This window comes from Hibiscus syriacus, unplaced genomic scaffold (genome assembly GCF_006381635.1).
Source record: "Hibiscus syriacus cultivar Baekdansim isolate YM2019G1 unplaced genomic scaffold, ASM638163v2 tig00002237_pilon, whole genome shotgun sequence".
Lineage (NCBI taxonomy): Eukaryota > Viridiplantae > Streptophyta > Magnoliopsida > Malvales > Malvaceae > Hibiscus > Hibiscus syriacus.
In genome coordinates, this window is record NW_024061918.1 from 20,048,466 (window position 1) to 20,066,899 (window position 18,434).

The 18,434-nt window shown below is 37.2% G+C and overlaps 1 protein-coding gene and 1 non-coding gene across 2 annotated transcripts; both read right to left on the reverse strand.

Annotated features, from left to right (window-relative positions):
- Positions 1-1,481: 1,481 nt before the first annotated feature.
- On the reverse strand, positions 1,482-1,588 carry LOC120143615. Its single transcript, XR_005517956.1, has one exon. It is a non-coding gene; the product is annotated as a small nucleolar RNA R71 (small nucleolar RNA).
- A 9,321-nt stretch (positions 1,589-10,909) lies between these two features.
- On the reverse strand, positions 10,910-17,560 carry LOC120141335 (the record flags this gene model as incomplete). Its single annotated transcript, XM_039156248.1, has 4 exons — positions 10,910-14,266; positions 15,203-15,874; positions 16,684-16,691; positions 16,969-17,560. Coding segments are annotated over 4 exons (4,629 nt in total), but the record flags the coding sequence as incomplete, so codon positions are not given.
- Between the last annotated feature and the right edge of the window lie 874 nt (positions 17,561-18,434).

Here is an 18,434-nt window from a genome sequence, read left to right on the forward strand (position 1 = left end):
ATGTAGTTGTATTTTGTTTTTATATTTGAGTCTGAAAATTTGTTTTATTTCTGAATACTGATAAATTTTATTTTTTATTTATAAATCATTTTATGATTTTATATGTTTTGATAAAAGTTTAAAATTTTTCGAGATTTTTACGATGGGTCGCTCCGGTGGCCCTATAGTGACACCCGGATCGGATCGGGCTAACCGCATATGTCTGAGTGGTTACATAATCAAATGATTAAACTTTTTTTGGATGATTGTTATAAATTTATTTATTTTGTGTTAACTTGGGTACCTAATTTATGACCTTTGAACTTCCTGATTGTATGTAGAAAAATTTGCAATTAGATATATAGTATTTACTTTTAAATCTAGAAATAGTTTTACTCGAATTGCTATATACTTGTGTGAGCATTGGTGTTGTTGAGTAGCATAGAGTATGCTGAAAGGCATGCATCCAATTGATTAGTGTTGTTAATATCTTGAGCCTTTGAGATGCAAAAGTTGTCAAAGTAGTTCAAGAGGTTTAAATCAATGCTAATATCATGAATTGAGTATTGGATGTTTGCATGAGATTTAAAGTTCTTAATATTGTATCCATCGATTTGATAGCTGACCAAGTGCTTCCTGAACTGGTGTTATTCTTTAATGATCTTAACATATTTTCTTTAAAATTTCATATATTTGACAAATCATATTCCTTTAAACTTTATTAATGTCGCTCTGCTCCCTGTGGGTTCAACACATGTAACTCTTTTGAGCTACCACTTTATTATTTGAACGATACATAAACTTGCGTTAAATAATATAGCATCTTACATAGTATCAAGTGTTCGGCATCGTTGTTGAGGAGTATCAATTTGATTTAGTGTTTTTAATATATCTTACGTATTAATTTTCTTATGTAGATTTCTTTGGGATTGTTTTTACTAGCGTATGTCCCGAAGTGACGATGACTTAGATATGTTTGATATAGAGATTGAAAGAACATTTTGTAGACGACGTCTTGAAGCTGCTATGGTTGGACGAGGGAATAGTATTTTACTCCCGCTATAGAATGGAGAGAATGATGTGTTGCTAGATGACATTAGAGTTGAGCAACCACATTAGAATGCAAATGATCAAAATCTCCCTATTAGTGAACATATCGTACTGATATTGGATGATTTACATCCGAGCATTGTAAGACCAATTATTAATGTTGCGAACTTCGAATTAAAGCCAATTATATTCCAAATTCAATAATCTATGGGACAATATAGATGTTCTACTGCTGAAGATCCTAGAGCCCATTTACAAGCTTTTCTGGAGGTTTGATATTCTTTTATTCAGTAAGGTGTTCTAGACGAGGCCCTAAAGTTGAAGCTATTTCCATATTCATGGCATGATAAAGCACTGGTTTGGTTGATTTCACTACTATCGTGTGATTTAGCATCTTCGAATGAATTAGCGTAGAAGTTATTGTTGCAATTCAACCCACGAATATGAATGCCAAGCTTCGAAATGATATAAATTCATTCAAGCATATTGATGATGAAAGCTTATATGAATCGTGGGAAAGATTCAAAGAATAGTTGCGGAAGTGTCCTATACATTGTTTCCCACATTGGACTCAAATGAAGATGTTTTATAATAGGTTAAATATTCATACTCGAAAGGTGGTTGATACCTCAACAAATGGAGCTTTTCTAGATAAAACATACAATGAAGCATATGATATTCTTGAGAGAATTTCCACCATCGATTGCCAATATCCTAATTCACACAATACATTTGGCCGACGTGGTGTTGTTGTAGTAGACTTGGAAGCTTTTAGTTCTATGGCATATCAGATTTCAACATTGACTAAAATGGTGAAAAAATTGCACAAACCAGGAGAAATGTATGAAGTCAAAGACACATCTCTTATTACTTGTGTATATTGTGGAGATGATCACAGTTTTGATGAATGCCCAAAAAATTTGTAATCAATCTACTATGTGCAAAATTATCAAAAGAATGATAATAGGTTTGGTAACATGTATAACCCAAATTTCAGAAATCATCCCAATCTTTCTTGGAGAAGTCAAGATATTGCCAATCAACAACATCAGTAATATCAGTCACAACAGTACACTCAACAGAGTCAAATGCCATAGCCGCAGACACATCAATCTGTTTCTCAGTCACAACAAAGGTAGAATTACCAAGGCCAATCTTCGAACAAAACGACAACCTTGAAACCTTTTGAAGCCATGATGAAAGAATATATGGAAAGCCAATTTAGTTTTGAATTGGGAAAAATGTCATTTTATGATCACAAAAGGCATGATACTGGGGCACCAAATTTTAAACCATGGCATTAAAGTGTATAAAGCAAAAGTACAAGTTATTGAGAAACAATTGGTGAATGCCCCTATTATTATATTACTAAATTGGACTTTGCGCTTTGAATTAATGTGTGATGCTAGTGATTTATGCGATAGGAGCAGTATTGAAGCCTTTGTTTGCTAAGAAGGATACAAAAGGAGTTTCTAGATGTGGTGTTCACATTTGATAAATTTTGTTCCTACTTGGTAGGTACAAAAGTGATTGTTTATATCGACCACTCAGTGCTGAAGCATTTGTTTGCTAAGAAGGATACAAAACCTCATTTGATTCAATGGGTGCTTTTACTCCAAGAATTTTATATTGAGATTCAAGATAAGAATGGATATGAAAATCAAGTGGTTAATCACTTGTCTAGGCTAGAATCAGATATCAAAGATGGTAGCATTGCAATAATTCCAGACGAATTCCTTGATGGGCGTCTGTTAGCTGCTACAGCATTAGCATGGTATGTTGATTTTTCCAACTAACTTGTTAGTGGGATAATGCCACTGGCCTTAATTATCAAGGTCGAAGGAAATTTTTGTGGTATGTGAAGTAATACCATTGGGAGGAGCTGTATTTATTTAAACAATGCAATGATCAACTTATACGACGATATGGTGGAAATTTTGGTGGTATGCATCATTGTCATAGTGCCCCATATGCTGGAAATTTTGGTGGTATGCGTATAATAACGAAAGTGCTTCAATGTGCATACTATTGGCCATCACTTTTTAAAGATGCTAATAACTTTGTAAAGCATTGTAATCGTTGCCAGCGAACTGTGAATATTTCTCGACGAAATGAAATATCGATGCAACCTATATTGGAGATTGAGCTATTTGATGTGTGGGGATTAGACTTTATGGGTCCATATCCTTCTTCATGTGGTAATTTCTTCATTTTAGTTTCTATAGATTATATATCCAAACAGGTGGAAGTTGTAGCCATGCCAATCTACAATGCTAAAGCAATATTGTGATTCTTGCATAAAAATATTTTTACTCGCTTTGGAACATCTCGTGCATTTATCAGCGATGAAACATCTCAATTTATTGGTTATCAGGTTTCCAGAGCATTGAATAGATATAGAGTGAAGCATAATATTGCTACAACATATCATCCATAGTCTAATGGCCAGACCAAGGTGTTTAACCGAGAAATCAAGCAAATCCTTGAGAAAATTGTGAACCCTTCTCCAAAGGATTAGTCCCAACGCCTTGACGCAACACTATGGGCCTATAGAATTGCTTATAAGACTCCATTGGGAATGTCCCCTTATCGTCTTGTTTATGGAAAATATTCTCATTTACTGGTGGAGTTGGAGCATTAAGCTATATGGGCATTGAAAAGGTTGAATTTTGATCTGAATGTTGCTAGAGAACAGCGGATGCTGGAGCTTAATGGGTTGGAAAAACTCCGAAATAATGACTACGAGAGTTTGTGCATTTATAAGGACAATAGAAAGAAATGACATGATCATAATATCTTGCTAAGGGAATTCATTGCTGGAAAACAAGTGTTGTTATTTAATTCGAGACTAAAGTTATTCCTTGGGAAATTACGTTCTCGAAAGTAAGGCCTTTTTGAAGTTCTTGAAGTTTTCCCTCATGGTATAGTATTATTGAAAAACTTGGTGGATAGAAGCACATTTAAAGTCAATGGGCAACACTTAAAGCATTATTGTCAACAACAAAACCCAAGCATTGGTTCAATCACACTAAGTGATTCTTCTTCTTTCTAATTTTTTTTTTAAAAGTCAATTCTTTAGACATATATTTATATGAACTTATTTTCTTTATTTCTTTTTGTACATGTTTTTTCGTTTGATCATTCTTAGTTAGCTTCAGACTTTGGTTTATATCTTTGATGTATTGATGCCACAACGCTGCAAGGACAACCAACTAAGTTCTAACGGTAAAACTCAATATGAACTGTTACCTATTTAATCCTCTTTCAATTTTCAGCGTTCATTTTACCCTATCATAACGACTCCATCGTCAGTCTTTTTAAATTTTAAAATAATATTTTATCCCTTCTTTCATGCAACCTAATTACCCATATTTATTATACTTCATCTTCTTCATACGCCTAAAACCCTTGGTAACTTCTTTCACTTTTCTTCACCTATCTTCAAATTGTTATGGCACCTAAAAATAAATAAAGTTCAAAAATATCAGGTCGAACATTGACTCTTCCTCCTGCTATAGCTACGTCGCTGGCAATGTCCCCATTGAAGGAAGTCACACGATTCATGGATGATGAGCACATATGGTGTTATGAGGAGGAATTTAAGGATCAATAATTTTGTTATGAGCAGGGCTTTGATTTGTTAATAGAGAACGAGCCCGAAATCTTCCATTATATCTCTCAATTGATCACTCAACAAGGTTTGCAAAAATTCTCTGAACACCCCAATGACATAAACTAGCACATCATTTGGGAATTATACAGAAATATCATCAACCATACTAAGCGTCTAGTCTTTGTTTGATAGTAGATGGTTCATTGGTGGGCAACATCAATAAATAATTTGTAGGGCATCATCGATGAGACATGTGAGCGTACAATATTTATGGATAGCCTAACAGAGAAAACCTTTGAGCAACTAGGGCAAGATGTTTGCTTACCCGATCATTCAGGGATGAGATCATCTACAATAGTTAGAACCATGAGACACTTAAATATCCATCGAGACGTACGAGTATGGTTTATTTTCCTTAGAACTCGATTAATGCCAACCATGCATTTTTTCACAATTACTAAGGATCAAATCTTGTTTTTCATTCCATTTTATTTTGAAGAAAAATTGATGTTGGTAAAATAGTTTTTGTTGAGATATTTGTTTGTGGTCAGAATACTTTTGGTTATTTGTATTTTCCATCGCTAATTACTGCTTTGTGCTCTCAAACATAAGTATTTATTTTTCGTCTGATAATCTTACAGAGAATCCAAGCACAATCACCCCGGTTACTGTAAAGCGAACATTGTTAAATGAAGCGCTAGACCTTAATGAAGGCCCTGAGGAACCTTCTGTTCCCATGGGTACAACGTAACTCCCACTTATTGATGACCAAACTTTGGAGGGCCTTAGAACAAATATATCATCGATTGGTGTTAAGCTGGATTAGGCTATGGCATTGCTGAGCCACTCTCTTCAAAATTAGTCCTAGATGCACAGTGCCCAGGTTCAGTATTGTGAGTATGCAAAAAAGCGATATCAAGCAACCAAAACTAAGTTTTCCAAGTTGTTTACAGAGGCTGTAACCTTATTCCCAAATTTTCCAGCTAAGATTTTAAAAGACTTGGTGCAACCCAAAATGCCTGATGTTGACCATATTTCTGCTAGTACCGAGACTCCCAATGCCACGCAGCTAGGAGGGGAAGAAGAAAATATGGCTATCGATACCATGTTCATGGAGAGTGAAGAGGAGAACGATGATCAATAAGAGGATTTAAAGAAAACTACTGAGATTTTACATATAGATAAGGAATTTCTTGAATAAGAAGAACATGTCTGCAACGATCCACTGTAGGAAAAGGCTACGGATGATGTCGATGCCCCAGCAGACCAAGTGGTTTCTCAGTTGCTGAGTTTAAATGCCACCACAATTAAAGAAACAACCATTGTCATTGATGATCCAAAGTTAGTTTCAGTGACAGTGATACATATTGTACTCGTTGCTGTAGATAAATCAGTTACTGTGAATCAGCCGAAGAGCACTCACCTCACACAGGTCGTTGGAGTTACGAACCTACACCAGAACCACAACAAAAGATGGATACCACAACATCCACAACTCTAGTCTCTACTGCTGTATGATGAAAGCCTCAATAGCATCGGCCAGTCAAAAGAGAAAAGCTCGGTGAAGGAAAGGACAATAGCAAAGCGACTCTGTCCAAACGTTATTAGCCCACAAAAGAGCTCAAGAAAGCCCACTTAGGGGAGTGTTTCTTACCTTTCTCCTATTTTATTTTATTTTGTTTTTGTTGCATGCATTAGGGACAATGCATCCCTTAGGTTTGAGGGTGTGTTGTTAGGTTTAAATGTTGCATTTAAGAATATAGTTTGCATATAGAATTGCATTGGCAAAACCTTAGGATAATTTAGAAAAATTAATGAAATAGTTTAGGAAATTTTGATGATGTTTGATGATGAATATCAATTGAAATGAAATGCTATAGGAATTTTGTAGAAACCCTTCAAATTAAGGATCCTTAGATAATTTTTTACACATAGGTGTATGTTTTAAATAATTAGAAATTTAGAAACTTTCAAGTTGTAAACCTCTTATCTTTATTTAGATGCTATAGCAATTATTTTATGTTTGAAAAAAATGAGTCTTATGAAATAAGTTGGGTAATACTAATAAAAGCTCCAACATAGTGAGAGAAGTAAGTTTGATTTCCAACATTGGTGAGGAAATATTGTTGTAGCTGTCGAAACGATTTTTTTCTTGAAGGGTGAAAAAATGTGAGATTTTGAAAACCACATTAATTCTTAATTGCCTCTTTTCGTTTTAAAAACATATGCGATTTAAAAGACCTCTCGTTTCGAAAAATTTGAATTTCCTTTACGATCGACAAATACGGTTCGAAGAGTCGCCACCAATCTTTGATTAGGGTGTGATTGGACACCCAAAAATGCTTTGTCATTTTAAATAAAAATTAATTTTAATTAAAACAACAAATTGAGGTCTGCGTTACCAAAATCCGAGTTCGGGAGTCGGTTACGTGTGGGGAAGGATTAGCACCCCCACAACGCCCTAAATTGGTACCTAGTCGATTAATTAACGTCTTTGCAATGAACTTTACAAATTCGAATTTATTTTAATTTTTAATCCCATAAAACAAAAATGTAAATTTAAAACATTCAAAAACACTCAAACAAATTAACTTAAAATTACCAAGTCATTTTAGAAAGATAAAGAATGTTCGATTATTTACAAATATCGAGACCAGATCTTAAAGATATAACAACCCTTTCTTGATATATTTAAATAAACGAACATTTCTTTTTCTCTCGTTCCCAAATTTTAGGTGACGAATCAATTTTTTTGTTTCACTTTCGGGATACATTTTTACTTTAAAATCATTAAAAGCGGACCTCAAATCAGTTATGACGGCCCACTTCAACAACTTTAAATTAAAAGGGTATTACCCTTAGTCCGATTATATAATAGGTCGAGTCATGCAAATAAGGCTATCATGCAAATTGTGAAAAAAATATCAAGCTAAAATTAATTAAACAAAAAAAAACATACAATGTAGTATACAAAAAAAAAATTATAAATACGTAATACATATTTTAATTAAAAATCATAAATCATGCATATTAACGTATTATGTATACAAATGTGACCTAAATATAAAAACAAAATCATAACATGCCAGACTATGAATTTTCAAAAAAAACGATATATACATATTAGAATTAGGACTATATTTAAATAAATGTAAAATTCTACATACAAATTAAAACTAAGTAGGGATCTAAATGAAACATGCGTATAAATGAGGGATCTACACCCGAATAATCTAACAAAATTATAACTAAAACTAAAAACCGGAAAATAACTAAATTAGGACAAACACAACAGGCCAAATTCAAAAATTAACCCTCAGGTGACTAATTTACAATAAGACACTTAAATGGGGGACTAGATCATAATTTAATCTTCATCTTCAGTGACTAAAAACTAATTTACCCAAAAGAAATAATATAAAACCTAAATAATCTAAAACCTAAATAAGCTAAAACCTAAACTAATTTAACTTCACGCAGAACATGTGTTGCATAGCTCCCCTCTCTTCTCTCCTTCTTCGCACACTGCCCATCTATTTCTCGGCCACGCACAGCGCCGCTCTCCATAGGCCCCATGGCTGGTCATTTGGCCTCTCAATCCAACCGCTATAGAACTCTACCAGGTAAGACCCTAATCCTAACTCGAACTAAGCTAACATTTGATTTTCGTTTAACACCCATTTTCTTCCAAATTTTAGATCCGTAGCCTAAGAATGAAACTAAACCTTGAATGCTCTAAATCTAAGTTTGAATCCGGGATTCTCTCGACTCCAGCGACGTTACAACTCCAACGAAGGGACCTCAACGATTGTCTACTTCTCTACTTCGACAGTAAACTAGACTCACTCTATTTCCTTTGTTTTGAGTTTTGAATTTATATGGAAAGCTATTAAAACAAATATATAAAAAATTTGCAAATGAAAATAATCATAGAAATAAAATCTTACAGGAATTGAATTTTGAGTTTGCTTTGTATTGCTTTCGAAAAAGGTAAGGTACCCCTGTTATATTGCGTACTCTTTGAACAGCTCCGGCCAGGAATAATACTTACACACTCTTTTTATATTTGCTTTGTTATAGAAAAAAATGAATGAATGATTTTCTGGGCATTTGTTCTTGCGCTTTTCTGATTTTTTCCAGAAAATGGTCTCTGCCTTTTCTCTCGTTCTCGTTGACTCCCTCTCCCTGGTGTGAAATCTTTTTTCCTTTCACAAGTTGATGAGTGGTTCCCCCGTTCTCCAACTGACCATCTCCCCCTTTTGCTATGATGAGTGGTTAATGCCTCAAAAAAAAACCGACCCTCACCTCCACTTTTCTTTTTAACTCCCAATAACCATTTTTTTAGTTTTTTAGGATTTCACGTGGACTGGGCTTGGTCATTGAATTGGGACTCCAACTACTTTGCTTCGGGTCTGCTCCGACTTAGGCCCGGATAAATCGAGCATCTACAGCTGCCCCTCTTTGCCCATTGTCGTGTAACGAGAATAGAGCAAAGATCAAAAGATGACCGAATTTGTCTGGTCCTAAGAATGTTACGTCAGGATAAATACTTGAAAAATCTTCAAATGACGAGCCTGCTCCCTATTCCTTCAGGAAGTATAAGACTCGAACAATCTTCATAAAACGTGTCTTCTCTCTATTCATTCAGAGAGTATAAGACTTGAACAATCTTTAATAAAACGGGTCCGCTCTCTATTCCTTCAGAGAGTATAGAACTCGAAAAATCTTCAATAAACAGGTCTGCTCCCTATTCTTTCAGGGAGTATAGGACTCAATCTTCAACGAACTTGTCCGCTCCCTATTCATTCAGAGAGTATAGGACTCAATCTTCAATGAACTTGTCTGCTCCCTATTCATTCAGAGAGTATAGGACTCAATCTTCAACGAACTTGTCCGCTCCCTATTCATTCAGAGAGTATAGGACTCAATCTTCAATGAACTTGTCCGCTCCCTATTCATTCAGAGAGTATAGGACTCAATCTTCAACGAACTTGTTTGCTTCACTACTCTTTCGTGAAGGCTTATAGATGATTTGCTTCAAAGGTCAAACCAGTTATCTTCATCTCGATGCTTTCATATCTTCAATCTTCAACTATCCCTGGGAAACCTGTAGATATTTAAACCATCATGTGATTATGAATGCCATGATCCTACTCATGCCTAAAATGTATGCAATTATGCAATTCAATGTGTTTTCTTCTTTATAGGAACTCTATCTCCTTTTGATCTCGATGGAACTCAGCTTCATCTTGGGCACAGAACGTTTGATCAGTTCACCCCAGTTGACAAACTCAATTCCATATCTCTCGGCTTAACAGTACCTTGACTTATTTCTTTCTTGAAACCCGTCAGTATCCCTGACCAACTTCTCGATCAATGATAATCTCCTTGGGTCATCTTTTAATGGCTGAGATTTTCTTTGAATTTGAGGATTTTAGTTTCCCATGGCCACACAAGCTTACATTTTTAAACCATTGTCAACTTCAGAATACCTGCATTTTCCTAAATCTTTTGCACAATAATACAAAATGATCTCATGTACTTCAAGTTAAGCCATATGTTTTAACCTTTCAAAATAAGATGTTTGCAAAAGGAAAATTATCAAGAAAAGACATCTCTTTATTTATATAAATACAGAGAATTTTAGGCAACTAAATGGCAAACTTTTAACTGGAAACAGTAAAAGAACAAAAGAGTAGGCGTCTTCAAATATTAATAATGCAAATGCTTTTGAACTGGCACGCCGTTAGAATGTCTCAAGCGTAGCTTCTGTCAAAAGGATCTCCAAAATTGTGATGCTTAAGAGTATGAAGCTACTTCTAAATTCCCAAATCTCTATCATTAGATGCCCTAAACCAGTATTGAATCTCATGTGCATTCAATTTCTCTTGGTTATTTCAATCGAGACTCATTAATCTTTAGTCTCATCCCTGATCACCAACTGTCATTTTTACTATCCATATCAGGAGCTATTTCCACTTCCAAAATTAATTCAGAACCTTCCACCATGCACGAATTCTGAATTTCAAATTCAACTCAAGTCGCCCTTTGCGGGTTTTCAACTTGAGACCTCCTTTGGTTCCAAGACGCCCTTTTCGGGTTTTCATCTTGAACCCCTCTTTTATTTCTCTTTTTTTTCATTTTTCTCTTTTTTCATTTTTCATTTTTTTTCTTCCCTTTTCCATTTTTTCTTCTTTTTTTCCTTTTCGTTTTTTCCATCATTTTTCTTTTTTCTCATTTTTTCTTCTTTTCTCTTTTATTTCTTCTTCAAGCAAAATATCTCTTAACAGCGTCGGAATTCACTGGATATGGTAATTCTGATCCGTCCATTTCAGTTAGGACTAGAGCTCCCCCTGAAAAGGCCTTCTTGACAACATAAGGTCCTTCCCAATTGGGCATCCATTTTCCTCTGAAATCCTTCTGAATAGGCAAAATCCTTTTAAGCACCAAATCTCCCTCATGGAATTCTCGAAGGCGAACTTTCTTACCATGTGCCCGTATCATACGTTTTTGGTACATCTGACCATGACAAATAGCTTTCAATCTCTTTTCTTCAATCAAATTCAACTGGTCATACCTAGCTTGGACCCATTCTGCCTCATCAAGCTTTACCTCTGACAAAATCCGAAGTGAGGGAATTTCCACCTCAATAGGTAAGACAGCTTCCATCCCATAAACCAAAGAAAATGGTGTTGCCCCAGTTGAAGTCCGTACTGAAGTTCGATAAGCAAACAGAGCAAAGGGCAACTTTTCATGCCAATCCTTATAGGTCTCAGTCATTTTCTCTATGAGCCTTTTGATGTTCTTATTGGCCGCCTCTACTGCCCCATTCATCTTTGGGCGATAAGTGGTGGAATTATGATGTTTTATTTTGAACTGTTTACAGACCGAGTCCATCATCTTATTATTTAAATTCAACGCATTATCGGAGATAATCCTCTCTGGTAAACCATATCTACAAATGATCTCCTTCTTCAAAAATTTGCATATTGTAGACTGGGTAACATTTGCGTAAGAAGCCGCTTCTACCCACTTGGTGAAGTAATCTATGGCTACCAGAATGAAACGATGACCATTTGAAGCTTTGGGTGAAATTTGTCCAATAACATCCATGCCCCACATTGAGAATGGCCACGGAGCTGTCATTACATGCAACGGATGAGGAGGAGTATGTATCCTATCTCCATAAATCTGACACTTGTGACATTTTCGAGCATAATTGATACAGTCTGTTTCCATAGTTGACCAATAATACCCAAATCTCATAATTTGCCTAGCCATAACATGCCCATTAGCATGGGTACCACATATTCCCTCATGCACTTCTTCAAGAATCAATTTGGCTTCTTTCGCGTCCACACATCTTAACAAAACCTGATCCAGGCTTTTCTTGTACAGAGTCTCACCATCAAGCACATACCCTGATGCCATTCTTCTAATGGTTCTCTTATCATTCTCAGTAGCCTGTTCTGGATAACCCTGATACCTTATATATTGCAAGATATCATAATACCAGGGGTTTCCATCTTCTTCCTCTTCGATATTAAAACAATGGGCTGGATACTCATAAGCCTTCATTTCAATGGGCATCATATTTGAATGCTCGTTCATCTTAAACGCTGCTGCCAGTGTGGCTAAGGCATCTGCCATTTGATTCTCTTCTCTGGGGAGGTAATTGAAAGTTACTTCATCAAATTCTTCAACAAGTTCCATAACTAACTTACGGTATTCTACAAGCTTGGGATCTTTTGTCTCCCATTCTCCTCTGAGCTGGTATATTACCAAAGCTGAATCCCCATACACTTTAAGCATTTTTACTTTGCGTTCAACAGCAGCTCTAAGACCCAGAACACAGGCTTCATACTCGGCCATATTGTTTGTACAATCAAAATTAAGCCGACTGGTGAAAGGATAATGCTCTCCTTCTGGTGAGACCAAAATTGCCCCGATTCCATGTCCCAAGGCATTTGAAGCACCATCGAAGTTCAACTTCCAATATTTGCTACTGGATGCAACTACTTCTTCTACCGAAATAGCCATTAAATCTTCATCCGGGAAATCAAAGCTCAACGACTCATATTCCTCCGAAGCCCTGCTTGCAATGAATTCCGCTATAGCACTTCCTTTAATTGCCGTCTGGTTTACATACTGGATGTCAAACTCGGACAATAAGATCTGCCAACGAGCTAATCTTCCAGATAATGCAGGCACACCCATTAGATATTTCAAGGGATCAAGCTTGGATATAAGCCAAGTAGTATGATACAACATATATTGCCTAAGCCTTCGGGTAGCCCATACTAAAGCACAACACAACTTTTCAATGGGTGAGTATCTTGTCTCACATTCAGTGGACTTCTTGCTGAGATAATAAATAGCCCTTTCTTTCTTCTCAGTTTGATCACGTTGCCCCAGCACACACCCCATTGAATTTTCATAAACTGACAAATAAAGAATCAAGGGTTTGCTTGAGATGGGTGGTGCTAAAATTGGAGTGCTCGACAAATATCTCTTCACTGTTTCAAAAGCTCTTTGACAGTCTTCACTCCATTCCTCTGGGTTATTCTTGCGAAGAAGGCGGAATATGGGATCACACTTTTCAGTCAACTGCGAAATAAACCGACCTATGTAATTCAATCTCCCCAAAAATCCTCTGACTTCTTTTTGTGTTCGTGGGGGTGGCAAGTCCTGAATAGCCTTTACTTTATCTGGGTCTATTTCAATTCCTTTTTGGCTTACTACGAAACCCAATAACTTCCCAGATGTCACCCCAAAAGTACATTTATTTGGGTTGAGTTTTAACTGGCATCTTCTTTGTCTTTTAAAAAGCTTTCTCAAATTCACAATATGTTCTTCCTCTGTCTTGGCTTTGACTATCATATCATCGACATAAACTTCTATCTCTTTATGCATCATGTCGTGAAATAACGTTACCATGGCCCTTTGATATGTTGCCCCTGCATTCTTCAGTCCAAACGGCATTACTTTATGGCAAAACGTTCCCCACATGGTAACAAATGTTGTTTTTTCCATATCTTCAGGGTTCATCTTAATTTGATTATAGCCAGAGAAACCATCCATAAAAGAGAACAAAGAATTTCCAGCAGTATTATCCACTAGAGTGTCTATATGTGGCAAAGGAAAATTATCTTTTGGACTAGCTCGGTTGAGATCCCTATAGTCAACACACATTCGAACTTTCCCATCCTTCTTCGGTACTGGGACAATATTAGCTACCCATTCAGGATATTTGGCCACTTTAAGAAACCCGGCATCAAATTGTTTCTTCACTTCCTCTTTAATCTTGAGCAGCATCTCAGGTTTCATTCTTCTCAGTTTTTGCTGTACCGGTTTACATTCAGGCTTTATTGGCAGTTTGTGAACAACCAACTCTGTATCTAAACCCGGCATATCTTCGTATGACCAAGCAAACACATTCTTGTATTCTTGAAGCAATTCTATCAAATCTTGTCGACCTCCAACTGACAGAGTGGTACCAATCTTTACTTCCCTCTTATCCTCATCTGTCCCCAAATTCAAAATCTCAGTAGACTCTTTATGAGGCAAAATCTGCTTATCTTCATTCTCCACCATTTTCAGCAATTCAGAAGGTAATTCACATCCCTCATCATCATCACAATCTTCGATTTCCCCTTGACATATAGGCTTCTCGAAATCAATCTCCGGGTCAGAGTCATTGGCATTCATATTATTGATATCTGAGCTCCTGAAAAAATAATGAAAGAGAAGATATATATACATATATACATATGGGAGGATCTTTTCCCATATAAATAAATAGAAAGAAATAAATACATACATACATATATACAACAAAGAATGAATGAATGAAATGCATGAGAAAATGTTTGCCATTTGGAACTAACAGAATGCATCTTTTATTGAAAGCAAGAAAAAACAAATAGCTTAACCCTTTACATAAAATCACCTATTGCCCCAGGGTATGAACAACAGGGAGAAAGTTCCAGTGCATTACTCTGTAACAGATTTGTAAACTACAGGCAGTTCTTTCGCGGTCCAATTGTTCAACACGAAGCCCGGTGGTGCAGGATAAATGCCCATAGCTCTTATTTCCTCGGATTCATCATCAGTTATAACATTAATGCCTAAATCTCCCAAGGTATCCTCAACTATCACCTCGGTTTTCCTTGAATTCCCTTGAAACATATGCCCCCCAGACATGAAAATGCTACTCAACGACGGGAAGGTCATGGGTTCCCAGCTAAGGTCTTCACCAGCCAATCTGGCCTTTCTGATTTCTTGGCCCTTCTTAATTCCCCTCATCTTATCTCTCGAAGTTGGCTGATATCCCAAACCAAATCGATCTTTTTTAGTAATAGGGCATATGGGATTCACCGGTCCTTGCAACTGTCAGCCTAAACCCTTTCCAACTTTTGCTCCTCTTCCAAGAGTCAATTTAAGCCCCATCTTGGTACAGTTTGACAATCGAGGCTTTGGTATCTTCTTGCCTTCGGCCACAAACGTAGCATTGACAAACTCCAACGATCTGAAAGAACACTCGACGGCTTGCTCATCAACTTCAATATACGGAGCAGTAGTAGAAACAGAAGTAATAATGTCCTCTTCAGCATGAATACATACCAACCTTCCATCAATCACAAATTTCAGTCTCTGGTGCAATGTGGACGGAACTGCACCGGCCTGATGAATCCAAGGTCTTCCCAACAAACAATTGTACGTAGGCATAATGTCCATTACAAGAAATTCCACTTCATAAGTTGCTGGACCAATATTCAGAGGAACATCAATCTTGCCCAACACTTCTCTTTTAGTCCCATCGAAAGCTCGAACCACACTTTGACAGGTTCTCATAAGTGTACTATCTAATGGAAGCTTCTTCAGAGTCACTAAGGGCATCACATTCAAAGCTGAACCATTATCAACTAAGACCCGGGACAACACATGCCCTTTACATTTAACTGTAATGTGCAAAGCCTTCTGACTACCAATCATCCCAGAAGGGATCTCATCTTCAGAAAAAGATAAAAAATTATCAGCTTGTATATTGGAAACTAACCGATCCAACTTTTCAATGGGCAACTCTTTCGGAACAAAAGTCTGGTTCAAAACCTTTAACAGAGCATTCCTATGGGCCTCTGAACTCAAAAGTAATGATAAAACAGAAATACGGGCAGGCAACTTGTGTAATTGTTCCACAACACTGTATTCACTGTGTTTCAGAAACTTCAAAAATTCTACCGCTTCACTCTCGGTTACTGGTTCATTGATAACAGGCTTATCCTCTTCTATCTGCACATCAACTTTTTTCCCCTTATCAACTACAACCTTCTTCTCAGACTCTTTAGGTGGATTAAGAGAATAACACCTACCACTTCTAGTAAAGCGTCCCACCTCATCTATTTCCTCATTCTCTTTTGTTACATCTCCCATCTGGCAATCATATCTCCAAGGCACTTGTTTATTATCCCGATATGGGAATGGAGATGGAGGTGTAATAACCACTTTCGGGGCTACCTTCTCAGCAACTCGATTTTTGGGAGTAATAATTAGGGGACAACTGGCATTGTATACCCCTTTAGACGATCCTTCTGAAGCGCAAACTTCCGCTTCCTCTTCTTCAGCAATCTCTCTAAAGAACTCAATTTCTTTATTGTCCATCATGTCTTGTACCAAAGATAGGAAATCAGGACATTGCTGAATACTGTGTCCTTCACTGTTATGATACTGACACACCTCTCCACTGTTAAACTGTTCACCCATCAAACTGGGTTTCAACAATCCTACCTTGACCATCTGGCACCACACCCAACTCATGGGTGATACCACCTCACTAACATTCTTTACAATTCTCTTTCTTTTCTCTTCAGTAATCGCGTTAACTCCTGCCCCTGCATGGCTTGGCAACGGATTCTGAGCTATATTTGGCTGCTCACTGTCACCAAAGTTGATGGCATTCCTCATTCTCAAAGCTTGGACAACCTTCTTAAAAGCAGTACAATTCTCAATGGAATGCCCAGGGTTCCCTGCATGGTACTCACACTGAGCACTAGCGTCATACCATTTGGGCAAAGGAGGTTGCATTGGTGTCACGTGATACGGTGAAACCACATGCCGATCATACAAAATCTGAAACAATTCCTTATAAATCATCGGGATAGGGTCAAATTGAGGCCTCTCTCTCCTCTGGTCCCTTGCCCCTTGTCTATTATCATTTTGTGTTGATGACCCTGCTCCTTGAGGACGGGAAACAGTAATGTTATTAGAATCGTACTGCCTCACATTACTGACTTCGTTTTCCTTTTTCCTCGTTGGTGGTCTCTTACTACACTCTCCTCCCTCGAGCTTCCCACTCTTAACAGCCATTTCAATCATTTCTCCCGCCGTAACTACATCAGCAAAACTTCGATAAGGATTACCGATAAGATGCGAGAAAAAAGGAGCCTTTAAGGTGTTGACAAAAAGCATATTTGTTTCCTCCTCTTCCAATGGCGGGTGGACTTGCACTGCTACATCTCTCCATCTTTGAGCATATTGTCTAAAACTCTCGTTAGACTTCTTTTCCATTCCTTGCAACATCATCCTGTTAGGCCTAACATCCTTCACATGTTTGTATTGCTCAAGAAAGGACTTAGCCAAGTCTTTCCACGATTTAATATTAGCTCTACTCAGCTGGTTATACCATCGGATTGCCGAGCCAGTTAAACTTTCCTGAAAGCAGTGTATCAACAATTGATCGTCCCCTATGTATCCGGTCATCTTCCTACAAAACATTGTGATATGTGCAGAGGGGCACCTGGTACCATCAAACTTTTCAAAGTCAGGAACTTTAAACTTTGGAGGCAAGACCAGATCAGGAACTAGACTTAACTCCTTTGCGTCGAATCCATAGACACTGGTATCTTCCTTCATGGCTCTGACCTCTCTTTCTAACTGCTTCCATTTCTCTTCCAGCAGATTGTTTTGGTCCTTCTTGGCTTCTTCATCAAGGTCCGGAACTTGATGATATTGATGTTCTTCCTGATATGAACTAGATCCAGGCTGTACGTTTACAGAAGCACCGACTGGATTAATGTGCACCTTCCCGACATGAACAGGGGTCACTTGAACATTCTGAGATTGTTCTGGGGTTAACCCTGGATGATGAAGTGGGTCTTCAGTTACACCTTCTGGTATAGGGCTTTTCCCATGTTCTGGATTTCTTCCTTCCAACATACTCGCAAACTTGGCAAACATCTCCTTTTGGGCATTCATCATATCTTCTTGCATTTTCTTGATATTATCTTGTAACTCCGACTGAGCCTTCTCAATTTGGGCAAGTTTGTCTTCCATAACTTTCTTCCTGGTTCTGTAGATATACTTGGGATTTTCCAGTATTACTCTGTCACAGAGTCATTTTGTTATCGCTGATATTTATTAATGAATATAAAAATATATGATTATGAATGAATAAAATGCGATGCAAAAAACTAAATGCATTAAAAATGCATATGCAAAATGCAGGGTGTTGATCCTGGAACGACTCCTTAGAACAACTCTTTATATTAGAACGACGTTCAATTACAAAGTTGAAACATATCACAAATAAATTTGCACCATCTCTCCTATTTCTTGTACGTGTGCTAGCAACTCCACGATCTTCTGGTTTTCTTCAGCCTCGGGATCCAGTTCTTCAGTCACATCAGCAGCTTCCTCAGATAGAATGACCAAATACTGAGCTATTCCCCGCGCGTGGTTTAGGTAACAAGCAATAAAATCCTCTATTTGCTTAACTCTCGCCTGAGCTCGCTCC